The 19462-nt window shown below is 49.2% G+C and overlaps 1 protein-coding gene across 1 annotated transcript in view; it reads left to right on the top strand.

Moving 5' to 3' along the window:
• LOC116952614 (uncharacterized) overlaps window positions 1–19462 on the top strand; it is a 77229-nt gene that overhangs the window by 38415 nt on the left and 19352 nt on the right. The window contains exons 6-7 of the mRNA XM_032972146.2: window positions 7280–7522; window positions 9724–9866. Of these exons, the coding sequence (XP_032828037.2) occupies window positions 7280–7522; window positions 9724–9857 (377 nt within the window). The 3' untranslated portion in view covers window positions 9858–9866. The remainder of the gene's footprint in view (window positions 1–7279; window positions 7523–9723; window positions 9867–19462) is intronic.

Below are 19462 nucleotides of genomic sequence, written 5' to 3'. Positions count from 1 at the left end.
CCTACCGGGCGTTGTTGGCGTGCGGCTGCGAGGGCAGTGAGGTGCCAGGGGGTGGCAGCACAGCGATAGGTGTGGAGGAGGGCGTACGACACACCTCTGTCGACTTCTGTGATCTGACCAAAAAATCTATGATCGTGAAACCAGATGCGCTCCGCAGATTACGCTGTTTGACAATTTTGTTTTATTCTAACAGCTAAGGCCCGCTAATGGTAGATCAACGAAGTGGCTTATCATATGGAAATGTATAGCAGTCAAATACTCTAAATGCGTGTATCTAACTATGGAGGGAAAAACCAGTGGACCCGGAGAAAAATTCACACAACCACGGGGAGAGAAAGACATGCAAACTCCAAATATACAGCAGGGGTCAGGGTCGGGATCGAACCCACCACCCTTCCTGAATACCAGGCGAAGGTAGTCAAAATCTCGCCACCGCAGTACCCCAGAGAGATTTGCTCCAAGCTCTGCGGTTGAGTGTGTGGATTTAATCCATCTGTGCAGAGTTTTTTAGCGGTACACCCTGGCACACTAAGTGGGTTATCCAGGTGCTCCAGTTGCTAGCAGTGCGGATTTTATGGGTAATTTTTTTTTTAATTTTGTCCCGACAGAACAATATTGGAATCAAGGATTTCTTATTTTTTCATTGCAGATGGTTTAGTATTCACAATTTGGTCATTGCATTATATCACAGATGCACTATCAAACTGTTCGTGGTGCTAATGATGTTATGCTGCTTGATGCTGCATTGGCAGTGGTGCACAAACACGATGAACAAAAAATGGAACACATTTGTCAAATATATCATAGGCAACGTTTCGGGCAATGGCCCTTCCTCATGGCATGTACATCATTGCACCGTTCATGTGTTATGAAAAGGGGCCATTGCCCCGAACCTTCGGCTGTTATTACAACGATGATACATTCTTCATTTTAAAGTCACAGTGTTATTGATGATTGTAATGAGTTTTTTTATCGATTTTTTTTGTTAATGGTACAGTACTAACATCTATGCATCGGTCACTGCGGAAATTTACAAAAAAAACTACTCGTCCATTCACCGCCACCACTAGCAGCACCGTCGTCAGCTATGATTTATCCACTGCTGGATGAAAGCCTCCTCCCCACGGCCGTAACCATCTCAAGCGCTCTGCGGGTTTCCGATAATGCCCGTGAAACGCGAGAGAAATGCAACGCTGCTCCGTGTACAAACAATAATAATGACAACAACAACAATTACTAATCTACCCAGGGAAGCCACGCTGAGTCCAGGAGGCCCTCGCTACATTGGGGGATGTTTCACCAACACCATTGACATAAAGTGCGTGTTTTTAGCCAATGGGAGATCACCGCATGCGGGAGTGATATGGCATAACGACAAAACCTACTTGCACGTTTAGCGTTTGCTCTTGGGACACTCGCCATGCAGACGGCAGCGTCGCCCAGAGCTGGCAGGGGAGGGGGGTGGGTGCTTGAAGGAGGGGGGAAAAGGGGTGGGGGAGGGGAAACCCAGCACTATAAATGGGCACACCTGCAATTTGTTGATCGGCAGGTCACCAATGTGCGGGTGCACCCACCTATTTCAGCGTCGAGGAATAGGCCAAGTACCTGTCTCCGTGAGCAGTGATGTGAGCGAGCAATTTCAGGGCTATTGCCTTTACCTTTGACAAAAAATCTTCCGGGCCGGTCGCTGTGGGTTTCTCATCACGGTGAGTCCATGCATCCTCCGTGTTTTTTAATGTTTTTTTTTATGATGACAGTAATTCAAGGGGTACAATAAACATTCCAATATAGGACCACAGAGCTTGGGAAATTGTCCCCGGGTCTGGTTTGCCTTGTCACCGGTTCAGTGGATTCCGCATTGCATGTTCTGCAGCGTTTTGAGATACAGTTTGCTTGAATAGTACAGATAGGAGTACCTTGAATTCTAGTGATAGTGCCTTACGCCGATAATCCATAGGAGCCTTCTCCATCCAAAACCAGCCTCGCAGCGTTTCGGAAAAAATATCGCGAAACGAAACCCTTGCATGTCACGCAGTCCAGACAATCAATCAATCCATCTTTATTTTACGTGCCCAATATCGCCCACGATAAAGTAGTGCATCGGTGAAACATTGCAGCAGAACGGGAATGGTGTAGCAGGGGGCACGGAGCAACGGGAATGAGAAAGGTGAAACCCCGTCACCACCTCAGTCGCTGACAACGACCAAGCAGAGTGAATTGCAGAAATTAATCGCAACCGTGTGCAAGGAGTAGCATAAGGCCAGCAGTAAATAAAATAATCAATATGTAAATAAACCATTTTGTATTTTACGTTTTTTTATTTTATGGGAAGGCAAGTCTGGAATACTGTGCGTTAAACTTCTTTCGCACCGTTACGTAGCCGACAGTGCCAATCGGAGGTCTTGCACAGACCACGGAATTTGAGACACGATCGAGGGACCAGCTGCTGCCTTCTCCGTGCAGAGCGCAAACTTTAACAACTGAATGAAAACGAATAACGGGCGTTTTACCCTTTCCGGCAATAATACCGATGTCAGGATGTTCAATAAAATTCATACATAAGCAGACGATAACACATCCTTGCTATATTTGTGGGGTTTTTTATACGAATGTTTTCTCTTTATGAACACGTGTGCCATGACATGGTTAAAGGTGCAGCCCTGCAATTACTTGCTCAGGCCCAGGATCCATGGACTCCGCATGTACATTGAACTTCTTTCGCACCACACGTATCCAACCGTGCTCACCGGAGGGAACAACAAACTGAACACAAAAAGCAGTTCTTTCTAAATGAGTTGTGAAACCTTGATTTAAAAGTGAATAGCTCCCAGTGGCTTCCTACTATAGGGGGGCCCGAGAGGGCAATCGTCGTTCGGCATTGTTTGTTCCGTTTAATACAAGTAGAGACGAAGCGAGTCACGCCTGCTGCCAGACAGGCAGTTGGGATAAAGAGTTGGACTGCCACTTTACACCAGGGCCGGATTAAGGTTCTTGTAGGCCCTTAGACACTTCTATTTCGTGGGCCTTCAGTGATAACTTTAGACAGTTGGCACTGCTGGCCCCATGCTACTACTACCACCGCCGCTGTCACCCACTTGATTGTGCGAAAAACATCATTTGAAGATGTTATTTGCTAATTTTGCAATGAAAGAAAATCTCTCAAAGTTCATCTGCAGGGTTTAATTTCTCTCACATGATGAAAAAAAAACCGATTGCCATTACTCTGCCTCTTTGTATATACACTGTGCCTATCCTTGCTATATAAATAGATTAATTAACATGTTTTTTTTTTTATCATACATACATGCAAACAAATAAAAACATTCATAGTAAAGGTTTTTGGGTTAGATCGCGTTAGTTAGAAATGTGTCATAACCCTCCACCACACGACACGGCGAATCAGCACGTTGACAAAAGACAAAATAATTCACTACTTTAGCCCACCGGTGTGTTGAAGAGTGAATCCACAACATTTACAATTTTTAAGTGCGACGTTTCGCTGGTAATTACATCCAGCATCATCGGGCAATTCGCCAGAATATTGGTCGCGAAAGCCTACGTGTTAAACAAACAAAAAAAAGGTCAAAATATTTTCTCTTACGCCCTTCAGTTTCGTAGACCCTAGGCACAGTGCCTACTGTGGCCTCTTGGATAATACGACCCTGCTTTACACTATGGGGACCTGATAAGAATGACATTTTTAAAAATTACGGTTAACGATGTACCGTACAGTTTTAAATATGCGTATTATGAACGATTACCTATTTATCACCCGAGTAAACATGCGAACTTTGGGGCCACTTCGGAATACGGTTAGAACAATGGAACCAATGTTGGCACAACGTCGGCACAACGTTGCCACAACGTTGCCATAACGCCGGCACAACGTTGGCCCAACGTCGGCACAACATTGGCACAACGTTGGACCAAAGTTGGCACGTCGGAACAACGTTGCCACAACGTTGCCACAACGTCGGACCGACATCGGCACAATATCTGCGCAACGTTCCATGTTTACTTGACAGGGAGCTGTTGATTAACAGACGAATCCTTCAGTGATAAAAAAAAGTTTCATAATAAAAAAAAATCTCAAGTGCGGTTCACGTGGGAGCGCGTTACGTGAGCTAGCCGTTGCCTAACGTTCTGAATTATAACGAGCCGTCGGCGGCTTAATTTGCTGCTTGCTTACGAAACTTCATCAAAGTAACCAACGCGGCAGCGCACAGCACAATGGCTAATTTTAACAGTGGCTCGGCGATTCACATTTCTGGGTCATTCGACGCATTCTCTGCGTTTGGCGCTTTGCAAACCACGTGACACCTGAGAACGTGCCCTGTGATTGCGTTAACGTGTGAATACGCGTATTCGTCAGGCGCGGCACTGCAAGTACACGCTCATGCCACTGCCGGTGGAAGGTACTCCACCGGAGGGACATTCTAGACAGCTCCTCGACATGGGAGGATATTTTAGCCGACCCTCCCATGCTGGCAAGATGTCTTGAAAGCGGCGGTGGTACCCACACCAACACGTAGGCTTTTGCGACCAAATATCATCCATAATGCAGGTTTTTTTGGGGGGGTTTAATATCGCGTAAAAATATGAATGTGTCGTTAAACCCGATGTACTAGTACAGCAACACCGGTGTGTTGGAGAGACAAGCCAAAACATTTACAATCCGAGTACGACGTTTCGCCAGTAATTACAACTAGCTTCATCAGGTGACCTAACCCCCCCCCCCCCCCAGAAAAACACCTGTATTGTGGAGTACCCACACTCTACCCCACCACGCGTGGCCCGCCGAACCGACACAACTGCGGTGAAACCGAGGGGGGTCGCTCGCCACTGTCGGCAGCTCTGTCCGTCTATTCGTAAATTAACGTTCAGCGCGAATGCTCGCAGCTCGGATATGGGGGCGATAATGCGAAGGAGCCGTCCTCATAGTGCCAACTTCCTGTCTATATTTAACCCGAGACCCTGGGAGGGACGACTAACCGCGGAGTGGGGTCAGGTCAGCGCGTTGCAACCTATGACCTACGACCTGAGGGTGATATTCCCTCCTGGCCCTAACCCCCCCCCCCCCCCACAGGGCTTTCGAGAGACAGAACGCATCGGAGGGTCCCTACAAAAATTCCGCGAACAAAATAAATTGTGATTGCATCGAGCTTGATATGAAATAAAAACCACTTCACTGAAAGCAAATGGCCCCATAAAATGTTTTTTATCCATCGGGTGTGGAAGACAATTACGGTGCTGCAGAGATTATGCAACTGACAAATCTAACCTTGTGAGTTGCATAACAATCTGAACAATTGTACGTCTTCGGCAAACCGAGGAATTCCAGGAATCTGGAAAACTCGCTGCCCGAGCGCGGTGGGAGTGATCAGGGTTATGCCCGGGTATTGAATTAACACACCAAGTTGCAAAAACGTCCAATTTTAAGATCTCTTCTTTATATATATAAAAAACCCTGGCCGCTCCGAGTCTCAGCCGTGCGGCACCTCAACTAAATTATTTACTGCACTATTTTTTTTATTTTAACAGCTAAGGCCCACTGAGCTGCGTAGCTCTTTGCCAGAAGCGACTTGGCCACAAATGATAGCTCAACGAAGTGGCTTACCACGTGGGCATTTATAGCAGCCATATACTCTGAACGCGCGTTGTTGTTGATTCTAAATGTGGAGGGGAAAACCGCAGGACCTGGAGAGAAAAAAAAGAAAAAAATATCCACGCAATCACGGGGAGAACATGCAAACTCCAAATATACTGGCGTCAGGGTTGAGATCGAACCCACAACCTCCTGTATACCAGGCGAGGGAGTTAACATCTCGCCACCGTGGCGCCCTGGCAAAGGCGGCTCCCCATAGATAAAGTGGGGGGGGGGGGGGTGGAGTGATGGGGGGGCTTCAATCGAAAACCCCTCACCCACAACAATGTGCTGATGCACCGCTAACTGTCCTGAAAAATCACTTCCTTGGGAGACGCTTCAAATGAATAAGTGCCACGGTTGAATGACGGCGCAGGCAATTTGTTTTTTAGGAATTTTTTTTTTCTTCTGCTGCTGTGCTTTAGAGTCCGCTGGGAATTTGTCAAGGCCTAAATTAAAATGCAGTTAATGCATTATTAATGGGGGGGGTTTTGCGGGGCGGGGGGGGCATGGAGGCAAGGGGCAGGGGGGGCATTTGCACACTAAGATGATGGGGTTGGTGAGGAAGTAGGGGGGAGAGGGGATTTAACCGTCCTGGGTGGAGTGTTTCCGCATTCGTTTTTTTTTTTCCTGCAGAGGAAACCAATTCACTTTTTCGCTTGAGAATTAAAAAAATAACAATCGAATCTCTCTTGGTGTGAACTCCGCAGTGAATTCTCAAGCAACGCGGAAATAGATGTACAATGTGCACCGTGTCACTTATGACCGTGGTCTGCAGCCAAACTCTTTTTTATACATATTATTGGTTCTTTCGGTAATGTCACGTAGAAGGGAAACGTAGAAGGGAAACAATAAAATAAAATAAAAATATTTTTTTATTCTTTTATTGTTTCCCTTCTTTTACCGAAAGAACCAATAATATGAATCCCGGCAGTCACGAAAGCTTTAAATCAAAAATCTTTTTATACAAATATATTTTTTAAAAACTCGTGTGTCTAATCGGCATATATTGTATGTGTTTATCGCGTTACAATGGGCAACTCAAAGAGGATTTTTTTTTAAATAACATATTTGTTAAAGAAAAGGTCACATCGGTCAAATGTGCATGGTATTTCATGACAATTATATCTGGGAACAATGGAGCCCGCGCTCCTTCAGCGGACGCGGTGTTATTGACGGTCTGCGTCGAGCGACTTTGTTATTCGTGCATGTGCACCACTGGCGACGCAGTGTCACCAAGCAGCTTTGTTTAATTCATGAACAGCCACGTCCATTCGGTTCAGCAGAACAGAGGTGAATAATGCAGAGGGTCCTCAAAATAACGCGAGTGGATCTCACCGTGCCCGACAGACAACTGTTTTTCGGGCACCCATAAAAAGAAGAGAATTGTAATTGACCTTCAGTCTTTCTCCCCAAGGTCAACAAGGTCAACAGCGACTCGAGGCCGCGCGGAAACGCCTCGCGCCAGTGCCGTCCCCGCTTGATCCCCTACCGCCGGCGGCATCGACGGCTGCGTCGCCGGCTTTGGGCATTGCCAGAATCGGCTTGGGAATCGTCCACGCTCACCTGCGACGTTCATCTCTCTCTTTTTTTTCTCTTCCCCCGCGCGTGCGCCCGTGCCGTGCCGTGCCGCAGCGTCGGTAGAAGACATTTGCGACCGGCTCAACGGGAACGTGCGAGTGGAGGGAGAGCACCGCACGGCGACGCCCGGCGTCGGACGCCACAGCACGGCCACCGCCACCGTCACCACCGTCGTGACAGCCGCCGCCGCCGCCGCCGCCACAGCAACGACGACGACGACGACAAAAACAACGACCGCCGACTCGCGAGCCAACAACAGCAACATCCACCCGTCCCCGGATCCAGCAGCCGGCACAGGTAACGGGAGGTGCACGTCCGGGGGGCTAGGGCCCAGGGAAGGTCGGCGGGCCGCCGATTCACACCTTGAACAACAACAACATGAACAAGCTACATTATCATTAACGATGCGAGTGATCTCATGTTATACATGTATGTTGAACTTCTTTCGTAGCAACACGTCGGCTTTCGCGAGCAATATCCATAATCGAGGTTGTTGGGTTTGGTCACGTAAATGTGTCGTGAAACCCGCCACCACCCGACACAGCCAGTTAGTGAGGTTTGCCACGTAAACAGAACGTGGCCAATTCGTCACTAGTACAGCACTAACCGGTGTGTTGGAGAGCAAATCCACAACATTTACAATCTGAGTACGACGTTTCGCCAGTAATTACAACTAGCTTCATGACGATGCGAGTGACAAACCTTTACTAATTGGCTGTCTCGGGTGGTGGCGGGTTTAATGACGTTTATATACAGGGTGCTTCGAAAAAATGTTCATCCTTGTATGAGACCATTGTTTTTAATGGAAAAAGAACGGTTAATATACATTTGATAACAAATGTATCATCATTGTCAACACATGCCCCTGGAATGGTCTCCAGAGCCTGGAGGCACATTTCTCGTGGTATTGTTGCAAATTCTGGAAACATCTTTTCGAAGCACCCTGTATTGATGCGATCTAACCCAAAAAAACCTGCATTATGGACGGGATTGGTCGCGAAAGCCAACGTGTTAAACACCACCACAGTTATCATTAGACCTCCTTTGCCAGTACCAAAATATAATAATAGGGTTTTTCCCCTTTTTTCTGGCAACAAAACTGAAACCTTTTTTACGAGGATTCATGTCTGCATTAACCACAATACCTGCAGTCAAAATGCAAACAAAAACACATACTATGATATATACTATATATATGCATTGTCCTTGAAACTGATTGGTCCACAAAAAGGGACGGCTTTCTTTGGTGTGGACCAATCAGTTTCAAGGACAATGCATATATTATCATAGTGTGTTTTTGTTTGCATTTTGACTGCAGGTATTGTGGTTAATGCAGTAACATGAATCCTTGTAAAAAAGTTTCAGTTTTGTTGCCAGAAAAAAGGGAAAAAACCCAATTATTATTATTATTACAACACCACAGTTAGTCGATTGGTAGGGCCCAAACTCTCCTTGAGAGGGGCTCTCCAGAGCTCCCTCTACTCGAGACCTTTCCACCAGCAGTGGCGTGAGAAGGCAGCTGCAGGACGGCGCCATCATCTTGGCCGAGGTGCTCTGGTCGGTGACGCGCCCGTGGTAGGGCCTCTGCCGCCCGCCGCAAAGGTTCATTGTTCCAATCCGGTGGGCCGCCCCCCCGGTTGCTGCTGCTGCTGCTGCTGCAGGTGCATTGGCCGTCAGATACGCACCCTCGGGTCTCGCGTTAAAGATCCCGTGACGTCGTTTGAAGGAGAGGAGGCCACCTGAGCGCTGCTGGCGTCATGGCCCCAAACTTGCCAATTAAAAAAAAAAAACTAAATTCACACCGTGCGTTACTGAATTGAGAAATGCGTAGCAACCCCCGGCTGCGAGAAAAAAAAATAACTTACTTAGCGCAGGGCTCTCCTGAAAAAAGAGCTGAGGATTTGCCGGTAAACAAGTTCAACAACAATGTAATAGTGGGTGTCTTTGCCTACTCTGCGGGACAATTTCCATATAGAACTGCAACCCAAACGCTTCTTTGCCCCAGAGAGGGAGGGCTTCGAGCCCGGGCAGACGAGAGAGCTCTGCAGCCCCAGTGAGACCGATGCGCGTCCATCAATACCGATCGCCGCCCGCTCAATATGCACAATGGCCAATATCCACAATCGCATTTCTTACAAAAACACATGCACAATACCTTTTGACACAAGCACCCGCCCCCCCTCCACCCCCGAGGGGTAAACAGATGTCTGATTTGCAGCTCCTTTCATAAAACCGGCGGCATTTTTGCATACGTCGAGGAGCTGTGAGGCCTTGAAGCTAAATAATAGAGAAGGCCTATGGGAGAAGGCTTGACAATCAGTATTTTAATATGATTACAAGCCCAGTGGGTGCACGCAATTACCATGAATGCCCCCCACACCCCGCCCCCCCCCCCGGCTTGCCCCCACCCCACCCCCCATGATGCCCTCCAACTCCAACCCTCTCCAACGCCCTCCGTCTCATCTTTGTTGCCGTTCTGGTCGCCCCCACCCAAACAGCGGAGTCGAGGGTCAGGGGTCATGTCACGGGACCGCCATCTGTCGCGTCCACTCCTCGGCCGCTCCCCTCGTCCGCCTCCTCGTCGAACCTCCACCCCTGCAGACGAAGGCCGCACTCGCAACCCCTGCCCTAGCGAACCCAGGTATGCCGGCCCTTACCACCGTCGACATCAGAGAGAATGAAAGATCCTCCCCGTGTGTGTCTTAACGGACTGTTGAGGCAAGCGCCAGCTAGCAAGCACCTATGGATGCCGGCACAGCACACGAAGGGGTGTGGGTGGTCGGCACGGCGCCTAACTGGCCACCTTTGTCTACACAGTGGCGATGTTTGAGGCTGAGTCGACCTTGGGGAGGCCCCAGGACCGGTTCATATCATCGTTACTGGGTGACCGTGAGCGTGACTCAAATTCGGATCGCCAGGTTCGTAGCACAGCGCGTTAAACCACTACCTCCCACCTCCGATTGGCATGGTTGGCTACGTATGGTGCGAAAGAAATTCAACATACAAAGGAAATCCAAGTAACAGAATGGATGAGCAGACACTGCGTCTTTTAGGTCGATACTTCTTTTTGGGTCAGGCCACGGGGTACATTTAAGCCAAAATTATTGTCAGTAACCCTCCACCACCCGACAAAATTGTTATGTTGCGTTTACAATAGTTTTGGCATAGCACGACTCCGTGGCCGATTAAAAACAAAAACAAATCTGCACCATTGTGTCAGCTACAAAACCCTGCGTTTTTCGTTCATACGGCTGCTTCATAGGTGCCTCTCAACATCAAAATTCAATAAAAAAATTTCTACAACTCATTGGGCCCACAGCCCTCTGGGAGTGAATATTTTCAGCAGCCAAACACGGCACTGGTTTCAACATGATAGTGTCTCATCAGCAGTCAGGCTTGCGAGCGATCAATGCTGGTGAACTGACAAACATAACAGGCAAGTAACGCTCTCCGAAATGTAAGATCAGATCAAAATGCTAACGGAGAGATACACGAACGTGCACGCCCACGAACGCCAACGAGTGGGGGCCAAGCTGTTGCGTTCCACGCAACAGAGGTGCAAGGAGAGTTGACCCACGTTCAAAAACGGGCAACACTTGAGACTCAACGTGCAACAATTGAACGCCCGAAGCACTGCGACACTGCGGTGAAATGGTCGCGCCTAAAATTTCACACGCTTCCTAAAACGCACGGAATATACAAACGGGCAGCCAATGTAACACTGCCCTCATGAAGCTATATATCGAGTAGCTACGAATAACCCATGGTTATGGGTGAAATATTAAAGTTGAAAAAAAATTGCACGTGTACCCCACGCTGTCAATCCATTGCTGGATGAGGGACTCCCTACGCCGTGATTGCTTGTTGGTATCGTTTGACCATACTTCACCATGCTGGTCAGTGTGGGTGGTGGGGCACGAGTGGGGGGTTGTTTGGAGGTCCATTACCGGGGTTGAAGATATCACTCACAGCTGATGTTAGATTTTAGCCCTTGCCAGGAATGGAACTCGGGCGCCGAATTTTTGTAGTGCGATGCACAACCCCCGCCGCACTGCCGCTCTCCATCTATTGCCTCTGTGCCATCAGCGTGTCAAGCATACGAACTAAATAAGGAAAAACAGCATCGCGACAACAACAAGTGGTGGTGATGTAACTTTGAGAATCGTGTCGGTTGCCCACCGCAAGGCTGTGTGTGTTGTAATATTAACAAAGGCGATGGTTGGATAGCCGACAGCCTGAGGGTCAAAAGTTCAACACAAACTGGCCGGCACGGCCTTCACAAGCTGTTGACCAATGCAGCATTGATTGCGTACGAGCAAAAACTCTAGGCTGGTTTCAAAACAACTGTGCCCCATCAGCAGGGTCAGGCTTGCTTGTAGCAATGCCGGTGAGCTGGCGACCTTGCAGGCGAGCACGGCCCCTCGCTTCACGATAACTTCCCCCCGTTAATTTTGCGCCGAAGATTCTCGGTGCACGCACGGAAAGCACTTGGACACAAACAGTTGCTTTGCGGCCGCTCGTTGACAACAACCCGCGCCACGTCTATTCTTTTCCCCCGCGGTGTTTTTTTCCGTCGCACGCCCTCCCCCGGAGAACTCGGCTCGGCGGAGCCGTAGGGGGATGTCAACACCGGCGCAAACATTCCAAGAATCCGCCGCTTGTCCCCGCGCGATCGCGCACCGCACCCGCTCGGCGGCGATTCATTTGCACGCTCCACCCCCCTCCCCCCACCACCACCCCCCCCCCGCCAACCTCGCACGCTCTGGCTGCGCGCTGCCTGCGGACCTACGGGAACTTGCGCCGCGCGTTACGAACCTGTAACTTTTGCTCTTTCCGCTAAGGGTGGCGGACGAAACCTCTTCTTGCCGCAGGGGGTCCGCGCGAAGGAAACTTTTAACGACGGGCCCCACGGGTGCCGCGTCCGTCCGCGCGCTCGCGCCAAGGGTGCGGTGCCACGTCGCGGGGTGGCCGGGGATGAGGGGAGGGGCAACGGCTCGCGACTGTTGCGGAGTTTGGGTAACGGAGCTGACAGCTATCGTCGCCGTTGCCGTTCGTGTGCCCACTGACCCGTGCGTCGATTTGACACCGACCCGCAAAAGTCGGCGTAACACCGACCGTTTGTTGGCCGCCGCCGAACGTTCAAAGAGGGCCGCGCTTTAATGTGCTTGAGGAACCTGGGAGGTCCATGTGGCCGCAGCAGATACCTGGTTGTGCTAGCAAAACGAGCAGCAGCACACTTATCTGCTTTTTTTTTTACGTCGCTCTCAGTTTACAAGCACATTCCACGACCCGTCTGTCCATCTCGGCCTCTACAAAAACTTTTTTGTAACAATTATTTTCACGATTTTATTCTTACGTACGGCAGCAGACAGTTTAGGAGCTAAATGCCAATGTCGAGGTCTGCTGCTGGCCACGACGAGAGGGCTTCAGGAGGGAGACAGTTTGTTGCTCCTTTACCTTTTAAGGAGCGCAGACCACAGTGGATTACTAAATAGTCCACAGTTTGGATTGCATGGCCACAATCACACCGTCGCTTGTCACTAATGTATCTCCGAGTCTCTGTATGCTTAACTTCTTTAGCACTTTACGTAGCCGAACGTGCACATCGGATGTGTGGTGTGTTCCTATGAGTCTCAGTGCATCTCTGTGCGTCTCTACGGGTTTACTGTACGATCCATAGTTTGGGTTGCGTGGCCACAAGTCGCTCTGTGGCTTGTGTCCTGAATCTTCCGTTTGCGGAGGAGATGCACGCATCGGCCTGTTGACGTTCTGATGCGGTTAATGGTTCCACCACTGGTGGTGTCTTTGAGGATTTCAAAACCAGGAGATGCGATGTTTGGGACTTAAACGAGGAGGTGTTCATTCTGCACGTCCTCATTCTTCCAGTTCTGGGTGAGATTCTAGGATGGTGACCGTGTTGGCAGTAGTGGACAAGCACAGCAAATGTAATTCTCAACTTTGGACGAATGTTGGGCTAATGTTGGTCCCACAGTTCCAATCACATCCGAACGTTGGCCTAACCTTGGCATAATAAGAATTTGCTTTAACCTTTCTGGAAATAAGACAGGTGTTAAAGTGTTCAAACCTGCATTGCGTTTGTACTGTTCGCCTTTTGACAATCTCTGGTCTCACACTGGTGAGATAAGGCCATAAAGAAGGCTATCTCTGGAGTAGGCCAATCAGTTTCAAAGACAATGCCATATATTATCAGAGCATGTTTGTTCGCATGTTTTGCCACAAGTATGTGTGGTTAATGCAGACTTCATGTCTTGCATTAGGTATATATTTGGTGTTAGAACACCTTAAGACCTGTTTTATTGCCAAAAAAGGGTAAAGCCTTTTTTTTCATCATTTTGATCCTGGCAAAAAAGGTCTCATCGATATAACTATTCACGTGCCAATTTTAAAATGTTCATAATTTTTGTTCATCAGGAACTTTTTTCTTTTCTTATCAGGCCCCAGTGCGGTCTCCAACTCTTATTATCCATCTTCTTTGGTTCTTTCGGTAAAGTCACGTAGAATGAGAATAAAATAATAAAATAAAACAATAAAATTCTCACGACGTTTCGGCCACAACACAAGTAGCCTTCTTCAGGTGAAGGAACAAAACTGTCAGGACGATTTAAAGCTTTGGTGCAGTCACGAAAGCTTTAAATCGAAATCTTATTATTCACTCTCTGGCCTCTCTGTTTACTTGCTATAAAGACGGACCATTGCCCAAAACATCACCTATTATACGTTTCCTTTTAAGGCCACGGTGTTATTGCCAAACGTGTCGAGTTCTGCTCATGAAAACGAGGACAGCCCCATGTGCGTTGTGCACAGCAACAAACAAGGTCCGTGGATTGACGGACAAATTAAGAATTCCCTTCCGTGCCTATTTCAATACGAGCAAGAGAACAAAAAAAACATGTTGGTTACATTTGCACATCAGATGTGAAGCCGCAAAACAAACAAAAAAACGCAGGCAGCTAATCAGCTCACCTTGACCTTTCCACTCTGACCCATGCAGCTTGCCCCAGGAATCCAATCAAAACAGCCGCCACCTTTGACCCCTATCCGTCATATTGCTCACATTGGCGGGAAATGACATTTAGAAAAATTAGATAACATCAATCCAGTGTTCAGAAATTGTCGGGTAAAATTGTGAGTGATGTGATCATTACTGAAATTCAATTTCACATACTGTAAAAAAAATATATAAACAATTTGAAATGTGAATCTTGAGAGAAAGCAAACATTTCTTGGCATCTTTAATAATGTTCACAGCTTAAGATGTTTTTTTTTCAGTAAACAAAGGTTAAAGCATTCCTTCATCCATATGTCATTTTTTTAAAATATATATCTTATGTGTTCCAAGTGGCTCAACCACTCAGAACACTAGCTAGGGGATTGACTCAACCCATCATCCCTCCAGGGTTAATAAAATAAGTTCCACTTTCTGGGGAAATCAGCAGTGGTTGTCCTTTAGACAGCCTCACTCCTGCCATACAAATGTGGAATTTCCACCGCTGGCTCAGGGTTGTGTAACAGATGATGAGCGCACTGCCTACATGCTCACGTGAATACGAATTCACTTCTGACCATTCCCCTCTCTTTCCGCCGCGCCGATTGTGCCATCACTCTTTCCCCTGCAGAGGGCGGCGTCAGTCCACTTGTCATCGCCATAAAATGTACTGAAGAGCAGGCTTGAACTTTAAACGTGGACATATACTGAATATGTATGGTCATAATAATAATAATCGCTTGACACGTGAAGGGAATAAAGTGCGGCCCTGCAAATGTTCGCTTGCGTGCCCGCTGGTGGCAGTGCCTCCTCTAGTGAACGCAGCCGGGAAGAGGGTATTGCAACCTACATTTCCGCGGTGGCAAGACGTCTTCGAAGTGGTGGGAGTACCCACACATTACCCCACCATCAACTCTACTGTGGCGGGGTGGGAGGTGGGGGGTGGGGGGGGGAGGGCCCTCCACTATCCGCATTGCTTTGTGTGGACAGAGGCGGCGCGGGACGGTGATTCAAGAAACTCGCCCCGTTGTTTCAAATGCCGGGCCGGAAGACAGAATCGAACTCGGGCGTGCGCTCACCGTTGCAACTGCGACAGCATCCCTCCGATTAGCACGGTTGGCTACGCACGGCGCGAAAGAAGTTTAAGCGTGCGTGCATTTACGTACGAGGTGAATATCTCACCAAAACCCCACAAGAGTCGGGGTGGGGTAGGGGGGTGGTGGTGGAGGGTTGGGGGGCTGCGAGGTACTCGTAACAAGACAACGGCCAGGACTTTTCGCGACGTTCAAACGTGGGGGGTGCATGGGAAGCGAGGTGGTCGGGCAGTGCGAGTTTTAATACGACGCTGCCACCCGCACGCTCGCCACCATTGCCTCTGCCGTGTGGATATTTTAAGGCCACACCTGCTGAAATCACTCCTCACACCAGGGAGCTGGATTTTTATGCTTTGTCAAAATGAAAAATTATGATTATTAATAATGATGATGATGGTGATTTCATAGTGGTGGATATTTCTGCATCTTTTTTTTCCATTTCAGCTGTTGACAAATTAAGCGCGCAAAAACCTTCGAACCGCCGAACAAATTGGCAAACTTTAACCGCGTGCATATTTCAGCGTGAAATTGCACGAACGCGGCCTCGCCACTCGGAGGAAAAGTCCAAGAGAACGAGTTTGTTTTGCCACTTCTTGTGAACTCGCTTCGGCTTTCGAAGCATCATCCTGCGCTTCTGCGGCCGTGTGGAACGCCTCTTCCTCCCGATATTAGGAATCCACTGGAGCTATGCCACTTTTAAAATCTAGATTGCCAAAAAAAAACTCATTTCTTTGAACTGCTGTTTGTGTTTAGTTTGTTGTCCTTGCACCTCCGATTAGCACGGTTGGCCGCTCACGGTGCGGAAGAAGTTCAACGTACGTACATCATCGGAGAATGGTCCTGATGATTATCCCTCCAGGGTTGAACGTGCGCTGTTGAACGTGCGCTGTTGAACGTGCGCTGTTGAACGTGCGCTGTTGAACGTGCGCTGTTGAACGTGCGCTGTTGAAAGTGCGCTGTTGAAAGTGTGCTATTGAAAGTGCACTGTTCAAGGCATATGGGTGTCCGATTTAGGCGTCCAGGTTAGGCGTGTGGGGTTCGTTCAGTGACCACTGCCAACAGACAAAACACAAATCGTGAATTCTTCTCTGTGGGAATTGCAGTGAAGTTTTTTTTTCTTTTCTATTTGATCTCCCCCCCCCACTACCCCCGAGCAGCAAGAGAATCCAGACTCTGCAGCGGGGGTGAAAGGTCGCGTAAGGGGAAACGAGCACTCTGTGTGGAATTCGGGGCCAAAGGTCGCACGGACATCACACCCCGAACCGCACTCACCTCTCGGTGCGGACCCACGCCCGTTTTGCCACAAAACAAATACAACGACTCCCGCTTCCCACATTCGTCACTCCGCTATTGGTCCAAAGTGGCTATTTTTGTTTTATTCCACGCAACCAATCTGCCGCGCGGCCTTTCGGAATGCGAGTGCGTCTGTCATCGGCAGCATACGTTTTCAATAAGAAGCAAACTCTGGACCGGTTTCGACATTCAGTGTCTCATCAGCAGTCACCCTTGCTCGCTGCAAATTGCTGGCGACCTGCCCGGCGTCAAATGGCCCAAGGGCACTCTCCGCGAGAAATGAAATTCATCCATCTGGTTGGGCTTTTTTTTTCTCTCGCTCTCTCTCTCTCTCTCGCGCGCGTGTGGCCGAGTTATAGTCACCACCACCTGTATGGTGAAACATAAATAAATAAATACCCGACGATAAATGCAGGTAAGGGAAACCCGCGCTTGCGTTGCCCGCGCACGCCGCTGATTCAGCACCAAGCTCGAGCCGCTGCGATTGAGTCTCCATCAGGGACCCCTACTGCTGTCCCCGAGAGCCGGCGGTTTGGCTCTCGTTTCGCGGTCGCTTTTTCACGAAAGCATTTCTGGCATCCCCCGAGCGCGTTTCCACACATCCCTCGCTGACCCCCCGCCCCAAATCCGACTTCCACCCCGCCCTTCCACCTCGCACCCCTTCCTCCACCACTCCTCCACGTGCCACTCGCCAACTGGGATCCCCTCGGCTCTCTCAAAACAAACCACCATCGCTCGGCTTCCCACTTCTGAATTGCAAAAAAGAACCGCACGCCCCCCCCCCCCTCGTGACCGATCATGAGAAGAAGAATATTTGCCATCATAAGTCATGATCTATCCACTGTCGGATGAAGGTCTCCCATCCCACCACTGGTGATATCCAGAACGCTACCCATAAGGGGAATGATGTAAGATATAATTGGTGGACAATAGCACTGCAGCCAAGACTTACCTTGCTACGACTGTTGTTGTTTTTTTTTTAAATGCGGCTCTGCAAAACACTTAAGACGGACATCAAACGGAACTTAAGACGGAAATCAAACGGAACGTCGTTGGCTTTCAGCAGCTGCGATGCCACCAATTCCACCTCCTGCACACGAACGGATTTCGTCATTCCATCTACGCGGCGTAACCCGGAGAGAATCCACGTGCCGCCAGGAGACAACGCTGAAAGGTCTGCACAGATAGGTTCACGAACCCACCTGCCGTTTTGCTATCCATTGGTCATGTACAGGATGTGCGAGCACCACAGCCATGAGCTACAGTGTTGCCGCTTGGGAGGTTCAAGCAAAACCGGGACATGCCGTGCCACAATACTAGACACGAACTGCACCGTCAACGCATTGCCTCATGTATTATTATTGTTATTACGCAACTGACAATAACGATGACTCTTAATGTTTTGGTAAGACTTGTGGATTTTTTCCCAAGACAGTAGAGCCTAATACGCAAATGGCATAAAACATCGGCTTGGCACGGACTCAAAACCATCCAAATAGATTCTGCAGCGAAGCGGTGAAAGCTACCAGAAAGTTTTTTTTTTGTCGTGTAAAACACAAATGAGCATTCAGGTGGTGGTGCTCATCTCCTGGTTACAGCCAGTGATGGAAATTCCACACCCCTGTGGCGGGGATGAGTCTATCCATAGTCCAACCGCTGTTGACTTGAAGGAGGATTGTGAAGGTTTGCTGGCAGGGATTTTAAGTACCCAATCTCAACCCTGTGCCAGTTGGCTGCACATCGCATTCACATCTCAAGATTACGCAACCGACAAAAAAACATACATTTAAACGTCCCGGGAAGGCCGACTATTTCACTCGTAGATTTCCCAGGACGGCTACCTTCAACAAGAGGGTGGATCCTGGACAAACCGGGATAGGCGGCAACCGCAGCCATCGCACGGCCAGCCGGCCCCCCCCCCCTCTCTCTCCCTCTCTCTCACCGCACCGGATCTTGGTGCTGGCTCCGTTGGTCAGAGGCCAAGCGGCAAAGAATGCGTCCGGGAGCCCGAGGAGAGCACGACAAAACCCCGGGCGCCGATCCAGAGTTTCCGCCCCGAAGTCGCATAACCTCGAGATCGCCACAAATGTAAACTCTAGCTGCGAGGGCCCGGCGGGGGTGCGGGAATAGTTTCCGCTTGAATCCGCCACCGCCTCCACCAACCGCCCGTTGCCCGTGCAGCATGCCCGTGGGTCAGCAGTGCCCCTGCCAAATGAAGAGGCCACCAGGACCCGCTGGTATCGCGAGGCCACGTTGGTTCCATCGCAGCGCGCCATGACGTGTCAAGGGCACGGCCGTTCATTTTGGCCCGCAAGCATAATGGGGCGCTGCCATGGCGAGATGTTGACCACCTCGCCGGGTACGCAGGAGTTCGTGGGTTCGATCCCAACTCTGACGCCTGCTGCTGTTTATTTGGAGTTTTGTGGTTTCTCTCTCCCGGTGGCGAGATGTTAACTAGTTCAACAGGTATACAAGGAGGTCGTGGGTTAGATCCCGACCCTGACGCCTGCTGTGTAGGTGGAGTTTTGCGTGTCTCTCTCTAATCATCATCACGGTGGCTAGGAGATGTTAACTACCTCGCCGGGTATACAGGAGGTCGTGGGTTCGATCCCGACCCTGACGCCTGCTGTACATGTTAAGTTTGCGTCTCTCTCATCATCATCATCATCACCACGATTGCTAGGAGATGTTGACTACCTCTCTCCCAGTGATCGCGTGGATTTTTCTCCGGGTCCTCCGGTTTTTCCCTCCACGTCTAGAATCCAAATCACGCGTTTAGAGTATTTCGCTGCTCTAAAGTTCCACGCGATAAGCCACTTCGCTGAGCTATCATTTGTGATAGCC

Source organism: Petromyzon marinus, chromosome 47, assembly GCF_048934315.1.
Source record: "Petromyzon marinus isolate PM22_M1 ecotype Great Lakes invasive population chromosome 47, UKy_Petmar_22M1.pri1.0, whole genome shotgun sequence".
Lineage (NCBI taxonomy): Eukaryota > Metazoa > Chordata > Hyperoartia > Petromyzontiformes > Petromyzontidae > Petromyzon > Petromyzon marinus.
The sequence above is the reverse complement of the archived record's forward strand: the minus strand, read 5'-3'. Positions and strand labels throughout refer to the sequence as shown.